General features: G+C 38.1%; 1 protein-coding gene across 1 annotated transcript in view; it reads right to left on the bottom strand.

The window, feature by feature from the left end:
• Positions 1-13,306, bottom strand: part of TBC1D12 (TBC1 domain family member 12) — a 106,783-nt gene that overhangs the window by 19,492 nt on the left and 73,985 nt on the right. Inside the window, exons 5-7 of the mRNA XM_003783785.3 lie at positions 11,327-11,444; positions 8,496-8,602; positions 756-836 (exon numbers count right to left, since the gene is read on the bottom strand). Coding sequence (XP_003783833.2) covers positions 756-836; positions 8,496-8,602; positions 11,327-11,444 — 306 coding nt within the window. The remainder of the gene's footprint in view (positions 1-755; positions 837-8,495; positions 8,603-11,326; positions 11,445-13,306) is intronic.

Genomic DNA, 13,306 nt, shown 5'->3' with positions numbered 1-13,306 from the left:
AAAAAAAAAAAAAAAAGAATTATAAATAAGGCCAAGCGCAGTGGCTCATACCTGTAATTCCAACACTCTGGGAGGCCGAGGCAGGTAGATTGCCTAAAATCACAGGTTCAAGACCAACCTGAGCCAGAGCAAGACCTCATCTCTAAAAATAGCTGGGCATTGTGATAGGCACCTGTTTGAGGCTGCTGTGAGCTATGACGCCATGGCACTCTGTGGAGGGCAACGAAGTGAGACTCTGTCTCAAAAAAAAAGAATTACAAATAATACACTAGGGAGTGAATAGAAGTCAGTGGATGGGGAAAAGACAACTGAGGTATAAAGATAATCTATCTTAAAGTAAAGTAAAAGCTTGGCCTAAAAATATTTCATAGCCTTACTGTTGGGATTAAAATCCTGGGCTCTGGAGTCTAACAAACCTATGTGTATATCCCAGCTTGCCTGCTTACAAGTTATTTAGCTACTCTAACCCTTAATTTCCTCTTATCTAATTCTAAATAATACAACCTTCTGAAATGGTTAAAATTAAATGAGATAATGTGTGTAAAACATAACTACAGTTCCTGACACATGGTACAAACTCATGCTATCATCCTCAGTAGCTAAATTTTCATCCTAAAATTCTTATTTAAAAAAAGTCACATGGGTGGCACCTGTGGCTCAAAGAAGTAGGGCATCAGCCCTATATGCCAGAGGTGGTGGGTTCAAACCCAGCCCCGGCCAAAAACTGCAAAAAATAAAAATAAAAAAAGTCATACCTTCTGTATCATTTTCTGAACTTGTTTCACTGAAGCTTTTCCACCGTTCTTTTGCTCTTGAAAGGAAGATTTCATAAAGTTCTGGGAGGAAAAAAAAGAATAAAAATTTGTAAGTAACAGAAATTAAATACATTCACAAATTTTTATTCTTTACCCATTATATGTCAGGTATCTCTGTGAGGCAGATATCAAAAAAGTAGAAAACTGAAGTGCTTGATTCCACCAAAAATATACAGTATACAACCAGCAAATAAAAACTAGTGTAGAGTGATCATTAAAGTACTATAGCTACAATATAGAATGTACGTATGAGACAGTAGAGATGCTTCTACTAAAGGGATATCATTGTAAAACAGCAGAAACATGATTTTTGGAGTCAGGCAGCTAGATTCAAATTCTAGCTCAGCCACTTACTACCTATGGAACTTCAAAAAAGCTACTTAACCACTCTGGAACTTGGCTTTCTTCATCTGTAAAGTGGAGAAGACAATACCTGTTAATAGGGTTACTAATGCTTATGTAAAGCTCCTGGTGTCCTATCACCCCTCAATAAATGCAAGCTCTTGCTTTTTTTCTTTCCTGAAACTGGTTTCCCCACCTATATTTCATACAGATTTAGTCTAAGAGGCAACATACAAAAATATCTACCCCTATTCTTTTAACATAAATGTCCAGTCACTGTACTTCCATATACATGATCTCATAAAAACTTCAGCAAGAGAATATTTTTTTCTCAGTTCTTGAATTTTAATGGGATTTATTTTGTAATTTATAATTACAGATATTTGAAATTACATGAAAATAGATTTCAGGGACTGAAGAAAAGTAGGAAATATTTCTTGCCCAAACACCAACATTTATATATTGTTCAAAATATAGAACATTTTGGGGACCAAGTGCTGTATTTCTTGCCCAAACATCAATATTTATATATTGTCCAAAATATAGAACATTTTGGGGGCCAAGTGCCTCTTATCACAGCAGTTTGGGAGACTGAGGTGGGGAGGATCTCCTGAGCCCAGGAGTTTGAGACTAGCCTGAGCAACATAGCAAGACCACTATCTATACCAAAAAAAATTTTTTAGGCCAGGCGCAGTGGCTCAAGCCTGTAATCCCAGTACTTGGGAGACCAAGTCAGGTGGATTGCCTGAGCTCATGAGTTCAAGCCTGAGCCAGATAGAGACCCCCATCTCTAAAAAATAATTGGGCATTGTGGTGGACGCCTGTAGAACCATCTACTTGGGAGGCAGAGGCAAGAGAATCACTTAAACTCAAGAGGTTGCTGTGAGCTGTCACACAACAGCACTCAACCAAAGGCAACAAAGTGAGACTCTGTCTCCAAAAAAAAAATTTTTTTTTAATTGCCAGGCCTGGTGGCACACATCTGTAATCTCAGCTACTTGGGAGGCTGAAGCAAGATTGCTTGAGCCTAGGAGTTCAAGACTGTAGTGAGCTATGATCATGCTATCATACTCAACAGAGCAAGATCCTGTTTCTTATAAAAAGCAAATTGAAACATTTTTGCTTCAATTAATTCTTTTTTTTTTTTTTGTAGTTTTTGGCTTGGGCTGGGTTTGAACCCGCCACCTCCAGCATATGGGGCCAGCGCCCTACTCTTTGAGCCACAGGCACCACCCCAATTCTTTTAAAAATTTCATTTGTAAGGGTAATACCTAAGCATAGCTGTAAAAAATTCAAACTATACAAAATAGTATAGAGTAAAAAATAAATTCCCTTCCTCAAATGCAAATGTGATTACAGAACTCTCAAAAGTGAAAATACACATGCACAAATATGTGTGTGCACATACATACATCCTCTTTTTTATTTTTTATTTTTTGCAGTTCTACTTGTAATTCTTTTAGGAACCTCTATACTATTTTCCATAGCATCTATATTTTATATTCCTACTACCAGTGCACTGGGGTTCAAATTTTCTCCATTCCATAGCCAACACTCATTACTTGCTTTTTCTTTGATAATGTCCATCATAAGACACACCCTTTTTAAAAAATGCAAAGTGCAACATATTACATGCTCTGGTGTGTATCTTACTTTGTTATAATGGAGGTTTTTCCATTTTAGTAGATGTAGATTTACTTTCTCTTTCTGTTCAACAACTGCATAGCATTCCAATATATGACTATATCATAATAATTATTCTTTTTTTTTTTTTTTTGAGACGGAGCCTCAAGCTGTCCCCCTGGGTAGAGTGCCGTGGCATCACAGCTCACAGCAACCTCCAACTCCTGGGCTCAAGCGAGTGTCCTGCCTCAGCCTCCCAAGTAGCTGGGACTACAGGTGCCCACCACAATGCCCGGCCATTTTTTGGTTGCAGCTGTCATTGTTGTTTGGTGGGCCCGGGCTGGGGACTCGAACCTGCCACCTTAGGTGTATGTGGCTGGCACCCTAGCCGCCTGAGCCACAGGTGCTGAGCCATAATAATTATTCTTATATTGCCAAGAATCAGATCATTATTAGCAGACTAGATTGTATATATTTCAAACAGACTCTCCCTATTGTAATCTCTTCTCCCCTTTATTTGCTTTTCATTTACTACTTAATGATTTATAAATAAGTAGTAAAACAGAAAAAACTATCAAACTTAAAATTCCTATTACTCTGCCCAAATCCATCAATGGTTTTGTAGAAGAGGTGAATAAAATTATAAAACTTTATACACAATTATTTGGGGCTTATTAGGTATCAAACTGTGTATAAACAGACTTCTTTTATTGCAAGCTGTTCTAAGCCAATCAGTCAGCTTCATTATTCTACCCAAATTTTAAAACTGCCTTTAAAAAAAAGCTCATAAGACAAGTCCACTATTTTTGAAAGTCACAAAATTGATCCAGTAATAAAAGTGTGTAATGCATGTTAAAACATCAAATAACATCTCTCCAGGTACATTTATAGTGCTTGTCTCTAAAAAGACAACCTGCACCTCAGTTCAATTCCGTATTTGGCTCCTCATGTCACACTTAATTTGAACCTACAAAGGGAGAACTTAAAGCAGGCTTAAAGATGCTATACTTCAGACTTGAACAGAGAATACTCTGATTTCAGCATATGTTTCGCTTTCTGATCTTGCAACACATATATACTCTCAGCAAAATGCATTTTTCACTCTAATGTTACATTATCACAAATGACTGTCAGAAAAAAACCTTTGAGATAGCTAATAATTTTACCTTCATTTTACAGAGGAAGAAAAGTAAGACTTCTAGATGTTAAGTAATTTGCCCAAGGTAGCAAACCTAATATACACAGTGGAACAAATATTTGAACCACATTTGACTGACTTTATAGTTAGAGTCCTTACTCTTAGCTCCTATTTACTAGTACTTATAACATTCATGATTAAGACAAATGCAACAGGAGTAAAATTACCAAATTTAGCCAAAAGTGAAGAATACTATTAAAAATAAAATTCAACCAAAATTTAGCATCTTGAGCCAGCATGGTGGCTCATGCCTATAATCAATCCTAGCACTATGGTGGCAAGGCAAAAGGATCACTTGAGGTCAGGAGTTGAAAGCAGCCTGAGCACAAGCAAGACCCTGTCTCTATCAAAAGTAGAAAAAATAGGCAGGTGCGATGGTGTGCACCTATAGTTCCAACAACTCAGGAGGCTGAGGCAGGAAGACCACTTGACTCTAGGAGTTTGAGGTTGCAGTGAGCTATGATGATGTCACCACACTCTATTTGGGACAACAGAGTGATACTCTGTCTCAAAAAATGTTTTTCTTGCATTTCCACCACTAAAGAAGAGAATCAACACACATCCCATTCCCGAATAAATATACATTTAGTGAAGAAAACATAAAATTACTTTGAAAGTAAATGATCCAGCTATTATAAAACTTTATAAATTTCAAGCTCAAGAACCTTTTGATTACAATGTCACAAACATTAACACCAATTTAACCAATGTTTTAATGTCTAAGTCATCAAGACTTGCATTCTAAAGTCAGTTATCAATAAAAAGAAATACTGTAAGCAAAATTTCAAATAACCACCAATAGCTTATTACCCCATCTGTATAAAGCTAATTCATACAATTTTTTTTCTTTTTTTTTGAGATAGAGTCTATGTCTCCCTTGGTAGAGTACCGTGGCATCACAGTTCACAGCAACCTCCAACTCTTGGGCTTAAGCAATTCTCTTGCCTCAGCCTCCAAGTAGCTGAGACAACAGGCACCCACCACAACACCCAGCTATTTTTTTTTTTTGGTTGTAGTTGTCATTATTGTTTGGCAGGCCGTGGCTGGTTCAAACCCACCAGCTCTGGTGTATGTGGCTGGCACCTTAGCTGCTGAGCTACAGGCGCTGAGCCTGATTTATAAGATTTTAAACAATTATAATTGTTTGTTTGTTTTTTTTTTTTGAGACAGAGCCTCAAGCTATTGCCCTGGGTAGAGTGCCCCGTGGTGTCACAGCTCACAGCAACCTTCAACTCCTGGGCTTAAGCAGTTCTCTTGCCTCAGCCTCCCAAGTAGCTGGGACTACAGGCACCCACTACAACACTCAACGCCAGGCAATTCTGTGGTTGTAGTTGTCATTGTTTGGCAGGCCCAGGCTGGATTCAAACCTGCCAGCTCTGGTGTACACAGCTGGCACTTTAGTTGCTTGAGCCACAGGCGCCACCTAAAATTCTTAATATTAAAGATATTCAAAATCTAACTGAAAGTTCTGGCTATAATATAAAAACATTTTCTTTTAATCTGTTCCAAATGCAGAAGACAAAAGGAGCCTTGGTTTACATTTGGAGAAAATAGTTAACTTATGTAAAATCTCTTAATTTTTTTTTTTGAGACATAGTCTCACTCTGTTGCCCTGGGTGGAGTGATGTGGCATCACAGCTACCTCAAACTCCTGGGCTCAAGCAATCCTCTTGCCTCAGTCTCACAAGTAGCTGGGCCTAAAGCGCCCACCACACTGCCCAGTTAATTTTTCTATTTTTAGTAGAGTAAGGGTCTTAACTCTTGTTCAGGCTGGTCTTGAACTCCTGAGCTTAAGTAATCCACCTGCCTTGGCCTCCCAGAGTGCTGGGATTACAGACATGAGCCGCCTTGCTTTTTTTGTTGGAAGACTGTCTTGTTTGCCTGGGTTAGAGTGCCACGGCATCAGCCTAGCTTATAGCAGCCTCTAACTCCTGGGTTCAAGCAATCCTCCTGCCTTAGCCTCCCAAGTAGCTGGAACTACAGGTGCCTGCCAACTTTTTCTATTTTTAGTAGAGATGAGGGGGGCTCATTTGTGCTCAGGCTGGTCTAGAATTCCTGAGCTCAAAGGATCCTCCTGTCTTGGCCTTCTAGAGTGCTAGGATTATAGGTGTAAGCCATTGAGCCTAGCCTTAAGCCTTCCTTTAAATTCAATTTCTAAAAGTTTTTTTAAAGTTATTTTAAAACAATATGCTCACAGGGTACTTGTGAAAATCAATTTATAAATTTATACATAATCATGATATCCAAGATTGGCATCACTTTTATAATTTAAAGATAAACATTTTGGTTTTTCTGATAATCCTGTCCAATTATATATGTATAATGCTTATTGCTGCAATAAACATTCTTGTAAAAATGCTTTTGCATCCAACCTGATTATTTCCTTAAATTATGAGAACTAGAGTAGGTCAAAAGTTATGTTTGAGACTTTTCATATATATATATATATATATATATTTTTTTTTTTTTTTTTGTACAGATAGAGTCTCACTTTATTGCCCTTGGTAGAGGGCTGTGGTGTCACACAGCTCACAGCAACCTCCAACTCCTGGGCTTAGGCAATTCTCTCACCTCAGCCTTCAGAGTAGCTGGGACTATAGGCACCCACCATAACGCTCGGCTATTTTTTTTGTTGTAGTTTGGCGGGGGCCGGGTTTGAACCCGCCACCCTCGGTATATGGGGCCAGCACCCTACCCACTGAGCCACAGGCACGGCCCAAGAATTTTGATATATATTTCTAAGTTATTTTCAGTCATACCCCACGTGGGTAATTCTCACTCACTTTAATACTTTTAACATGAGGGATGAAAAACAGTACTTTGATGCTTTAACATATATGTCTTTAATTTGCCTATCACAGGAAAAATGGTTAAATAAATTACAGTACAGCCAAACTGTGGAATACAACGTAAGTATACTATGTATGAGGTAGACTTGTATGTACTGACATGGAGGGATGTTTAAAATAGAGTATAGTGTGAACAAAGCAAGCCACAGAATTGTCTTATGGCATAAATCAGGGAGGGGGGAATAAAGAAAAAAAAAGCCTTAAAAACTATTATATGTAGATGGATACTTTTTTATGTACATAAATACACACAAAAAAATCTGATAAAATACAGACCAAATCACTAACAGTGCTTACAGCAGGTTTGAGAATAGGAGTTTGAGTGGAAGAGTAGAAGAAGTTTTGTACTTTATTATTTTTTGAAATTTTTTTCAATAAATTAGGAAGAAAAAATTTAGAGGTAACACTGACAATATATTATTTCTATTATACTAGAGTCCCTAAGACAGTGATTTTGCATAGCATTAACATTATCACTCAGACCAATTTAGCACATTTCATTACCTATTTTATTTTCCACTATTTGGTACTATCTTAATTTTTTTCAACTTTCTTTAAAGAGAGGCATCAGGCAAGGTTGCCCAGATTGGCTTCATACTCTTGGCCTCAAGTGTTCCCCTCCTACCTCAGCCTCCAGAATAACTGGGATTATAGGTGAACACCACTGCACCCAGCAATATTATCCTAATTTTACTAATTAAAAAAAAATTAATCAAAACTAGCCTATATTATTACTGTTATCTGTCAAGGTTTTAAGAATCTTAAGAAAATAAGACAACTTTTTGGAAGTCATCTTTTTCTGTCTTTTAAACTATAAGATGTTTAAATTTTAAAAAATCTGAATGGACTGGTTTAGGTAAAGAAGTTAAAAGAAAATTCTAGTCTTCTTCTAGTATTTACATTTTTTTAAATTGATACATAGTCTCAAGCTATTGCCCTAGGTAGAGTGCTGTGGCATCACAGCTCATAGCAACCTCCTACTCTTGGGCTCAAGTGATCCTCTTGCCTCAGTTTTTTTTTTTTTTTTTTTATATTTTTAGTATAGACAGGGTCTCACTCTTGCTCAGGCTGGTCTCAAACTTGTGAACTTAAGCAATCCACTCACTCAGCCACTCACAGTGCTAAGATTACAAGGCATGAGCCACCACGCCCAGCTACATTTTTTTTTTTAGTAAAAAGGAAGTGTTTTCACAATTGAAATGCTTTCTTTTTTTCTTGTATATATTTATTCATCCACTAGAATCCAAGAAGTTTTTGGTATTTGAATTCCAACAATATTACTGATAGTTGCAAACTAAAGGAAACCACCAGGCATCATGGTTCATATATATGGTTCTAGATATTGGAGAGGCTAAGGCAGGAGGATCACTTATGCCCAGGAGTTCAAAGTATAGTGATCTATGACTATGTGACTACACTCCAACATGGGCAACATGGAGAAAGACCCTGCCTCATGAAAAATAAATTAATTAAAAACCACAAATTTTATTTATAAAGTATAATAACTTACTTATTAAGCCATAACAGGTTTTGGGGGGATGAAGCATGCTCTTAAAAATGACATTATATATGATAATGCCTTTGTAAATGGCCACTCTACTAATGTGCTTTTTAACTCTGGAGATGGCTACTTGTATGTATGGGAGTAACTGAACACAGAATACAAACCAGGAGTGATATTTAGTTCATTTCCTACAGCTAGACTCCAAACTTTCCCACGAACACTAGGGGGCAATCCCTGCCACCACAATTCTCGAACTCTTCTTGTACTACGCCTAGAATTAAAGGAGGAGAAAAAAGGAGAAAGTTACTTTTCATACCAAAAATACTAATCGCATGATGGTTTACCTAGTTTATGGCCAAGTGAGCAAATGATTTTTAAAAATATAGAGAATGATATATGTAATACATTCCTTCCTTTGGGTTCAAGCCTGCAAATACATAATACCTCAAAGACAGATAATAATATAAAGCAAATTGGTTTCTATAAATGCCACTTATACTAAGGATACAGTAAGAGAATCAGAAATATATCGACAATTATAAAGAAACAGGATAAAAGGGAGCTAATATGTGATGCAGATTCAGTACCAAAAAACCAAATCACTGAGAATTTATTGTATAGGTAAGGTTTTAAGGAGCGATGTATTCCACTCAGAGTGTGGGCTTTAAAGTCAGATGAAACTGAGTTCAAATCTAGTTTAACCCTATACTAATTGTATAACCTTGGGCAAATCACTTAACCTCTCTGACCCTGAGTTTCCCTATATGATATATGGGAGTAAAAACAGATATACCTTATAAAAGTCATAATAATCAACTGCAATTACTCATATAAGGAGCCTAATATATGTTACATTATGCCAATATTCAACAAATCCCCAATGTACATTGTACATCAGGTATCGCAGAAGATATCACCAACTTTACAGTCTAGAGGGAAGATAAAGCATATACAAAAGTATTACCAGAACATAAAAGGCAATATAAAGAAAGAAATTCTGTCATTTGTGATAACATGGAGGAATCTGGAGGATAGTATGCTAAGTGAAGTAAAACAGGCACAGAAAGACAAATATATGATCCCCATATATACAATCCAAAACTGTTGAGCTGGCCAGGCCCTGTGGCTCATGTCTGTGATACTAGCACTCAGGGAGGCCAAGGTGGTGGATTGCTTGAGCTCAGGAGTTCAAGACCAGCCTGAGAAAGAGCAAGACTCCATCTCTACTAAAAATAGAAAAACTAACCAGGCATCATCACAGGCACCTGTATCCTACCTACTCAGGAGGCTGAGGCAAGAGGATCACTTGAGCCAGGAGTTTGAGGTGGTTTGCTGTGAACTATGATGCTACAGCACTTACCCAGAGTGACAAAGTAAGACTCTATCTCAAAACAAAACAACAACAAAAAACAGAATAACTACGGTGGTGCCCATAGTTAAGTGGGTAGGGCGCCAGCCACATACACCAAGATGGTGGGTTCGAACTCGGCCAGGGTTCAATGTCAACAACAATGACAACTGCAATTTAAAAAAATAGCTGGGCCTTGTAGCCAGCGCCTATAGTCCCAGCTACTTGGGAGGCTGAGGCCAAGAGAATCTTGCTTAAGTCCAAGAGTTTGAGGTTGCTGTGAGCTGTGATGCCACAGTACTTTACGAAGGGCCACATAGACTCTGTCTCAAAAAAAAAGAATGGTAACTACGATCAATAATATTGGCTCAGCATCCATAGCTCAGTGAGTAGGGTGCCGGCCACATACAGTGAAGCCAGCAGGTTTGAGCCCAGCCCCAGCCAGCTAAACAACAATGACAACTGCAACAAAAAAACAGCTGGGCATTGTGGCAGGTGCCTGTAGTTCCAGCTACTTGGGAGGCTGAAGCAAGAGAATTGCTTAAGCCTAGGAGATTGAGGTTGCTGTGAGCTGTGACACCACCACACTCTACCAAGGGCAACACAGTGAGACTCTGTCTCAAAAATAAATAAACAAATAATAATAATATAGTATATATTTCAAAACTGGTAAATGAGTTAGATTTCAAATGTTTTATTACAAAACATAGTAAGTATTGAGGGGATGGATTTGTTAATTAACTTGATTTAATCATTCTATAATGTAAACATTATACCCCATAAACATATACGATTGTATAAATATATATAATTATTTACTAATTAAAAAAAGATGTTGGCTAAGAAGTAAAAATAAATAAAAGGCAAGATAAAGCAAGAAGGACATTAGTCTCAAAGTATGATGATGGGACATTTACATAAAGTAAAGATCATATGTAATATATTTCCTTGATTACGAGAAGCATTTAAAAATCAATAAATGTATCTTACAACACATATTTATTTATTTGAGACAGTGTCTCACTGTGTTGCCCTCAGTAGAGTACTGTAGTGTCACAGTTCACAGCAACCTCAAATTCTTGGGCTTAAGGGATTCTCTTGTCTCGTCTCCCAAGTAGCTGTGCCTATAGGTGCCCACCACAGCACCTGGCTATTTTTGTTGTTGTTACTGAAGTTGTCATTGTTGTTTAGCAGAACAGGCCCAGGTTGGAACCCACTGGCCCCATTGTATGTGGCCAGTGCCATAACCACTGAGCTACAGGCACCCAGCCCACATGTACATATTTAATATTTTCTTTACAAAATTCTGCTTCTACATCAATAAAGCATCTTACAACTGATGGTATGTTAGAAGTTTAAAAATACCATAACTGTAAAGTTTCAATCAACTAGCATTTAAGTTGGCTCTCAAAGGATAAGTAATATGTTAGACAGGCATAGAGAATGGTCAGTAAGAGATGAAAGTATGAGAGCCTGAGGGATTTATAAAAGCAAAGGCATAGAGATAAGCATCCAAATTTTCACACTATAGATGAATAGTATAATTTAGTCAAAGCAAAAGATACACACTGGAAAGTAATAATACAGAATTGGAAACATGAGATCTCTGGTGACAAACTAGAATTCAGGAAAGGTCTGCTTACTTACATTACTTCCCAGTTGGGCAAAATTTCATTGATCCAAATTACCATTGCACTTGCAATATTTTCTTCTTGTTTAAATCGTTCTTTCATTATTCTTTTTCTTTTATGTGCTTCTTTAATCTCTGTTTTAAACAAACAAGAATGATTTTTATGCTAATGTGCTATATCAAAATCCCCCTTTCCATCTACCTAACTCCACAAAAAAGGCTTTCTCATAAAAGAATATTCAAATAAGAAGGAAGGAAAGGAGGGACAGAGGGGAAGAGAGGATAAAGAAAAGGAAATGAACTCAATTAACATAATTATCTTTTCTTTTTTTTCCCCCAAGAGATAGGGTCTAGCCATGTTACCCAGACTGGTCTCAAACTCCTGGGTTCAAGCAATCCTCCCACCTCTACCTCTCATGGTAGCTGAGACTATAGGCATGTGCCACCTTGCCCAGCCATTAACATAATTTTAAAATAATATCTCCTGGGCGGCGCCTGTGGCTCAAAGGAGTAGGGCACCAGCCCCATGTGCTGGAGGTGGCAGGTTCAAACCCAGCCCCAGCCAAAAACTGCCAAATAAATAAATAAAATCTCCTAGTCTATAATAAAGGTAAACGGAATACGAGCCAGTAAAATCACATAAGCAGATCACTATATGACATATTTCTATCTGTATTTAATCTATAAAGTGATTTTTGTTGTTTATTTTTTGTTTTTGAGACAGTCTTACTTTGTGGCACTTGGTAGAGAGTGCTGTGACGTTCACAGTCCACAGCAACCTCAAACTCCTGGGCTCAAGCCATTCTCTTGCTTCAGCCTCCCAAGTAGCTGGGACTACAGGCGACCACCACAACACCCAGCTATTTTTTTTTTTTTTGAGACAAAGCCTCAAGCTGTCATTCTGGGTAGAGTACTGTAGCATCACAGCTCACAGCAACCTCCAACTCCTGGGCTCAAACAATTCTCCTGCCTCCACCTCCCAAGTAGCTGGGACTATAGGTACCCAAAACAACGCCCGGCTATTTTTTGGTTGCAGCCGTCATTGTTGTTTGGCAGGCCCAGGCTGGATTCGAACCCACCAGCTCAGGTATATGTGGCTGGCACCTTAGCCACTTGAGCCACAGGTGCCGAGCCCACCCAGCTATTTGTTGTTGTTGTTGTTGCAGGTGTCATTGTTGTTTGGCAGGCCCAGGCCTGGTTTGAATCCACTAGCCCCGGTGAGATGTGGCTGGCGCCCTAACTGCTCAGCTACAGGTGCCAAGCCTAAAGTGATATTTGTTATGAATTAACTATGTAAAAAATAAACAACTCTGAGCAACTAACCAATACATGGGGTTTTTAATTTCCTAACATAAATCACATGACATCAAAAACATGATTTTGCCAATGGCACTATTTTTTCTTTTTTTTTGAGAAAGCATCTCACTATGTCACCCTTGGTAGAGTGCCATAGTGTCACAGCTCACAGCAACCTCACATTCTTTAGCTTAAGCGATTCTCTTGCCTCAGCCTCTCAAGTAGCTGGGACTATAGGTGCCCACCACAACACCTGGCTATTTTTTTGCTGCAGTAGTTGTTATTATTGTTTGGCAGGCCCAGACCAGGTTCAAACCTGCCAGCCCTGATGTGGCCAGCATCCTAGCCACTGAGCTATAGGCGTCAAGCCTGCCAGGGGCACTATTAGTATATGAACACATGTGACATGGTGTTTCGTTTTCCTAATTAGATTGAAATTTTTTAAATTCCAAAAACATGTATATTAACAACACATCTCTGGAAATCAGAAGTCACTATTTCAGAACAAGAGATGCCTCAAATATAGAGAGATTTGAATTACAAAGGAAAAAAACTTTGTATATATAATTTTAGAACCAGTGAGGATATAAGAGATCAGCCAGCCAAACTGTTTTCAAATTATATTTCATACATGACTCTGAAACTATCTTGAGGGGTGAGCAGGAGCCCAAGTAAGCAGCTCCACTTTATTTTTTTTTTTT

This window comes from Otolemur garnettii, unplaced genomic scaffold, assembly GCF_000181295.1.
Source record: "Otolemur garnettii isolate 467f Iridium unplaced genomic scaffold, OtoGar3 scaffold00008, whole genome shotgun sequence".
NCBI classification, from domain to species: domain Eukaryota; kingdom Metazoa; phylum Chordata; class Mammalia; order Primates; family Galagidae; genus Otolemur; species Otolemur garnettii.
This window is presented reverse-complemented; position numbering and strand designations above follow the sequence as displayed.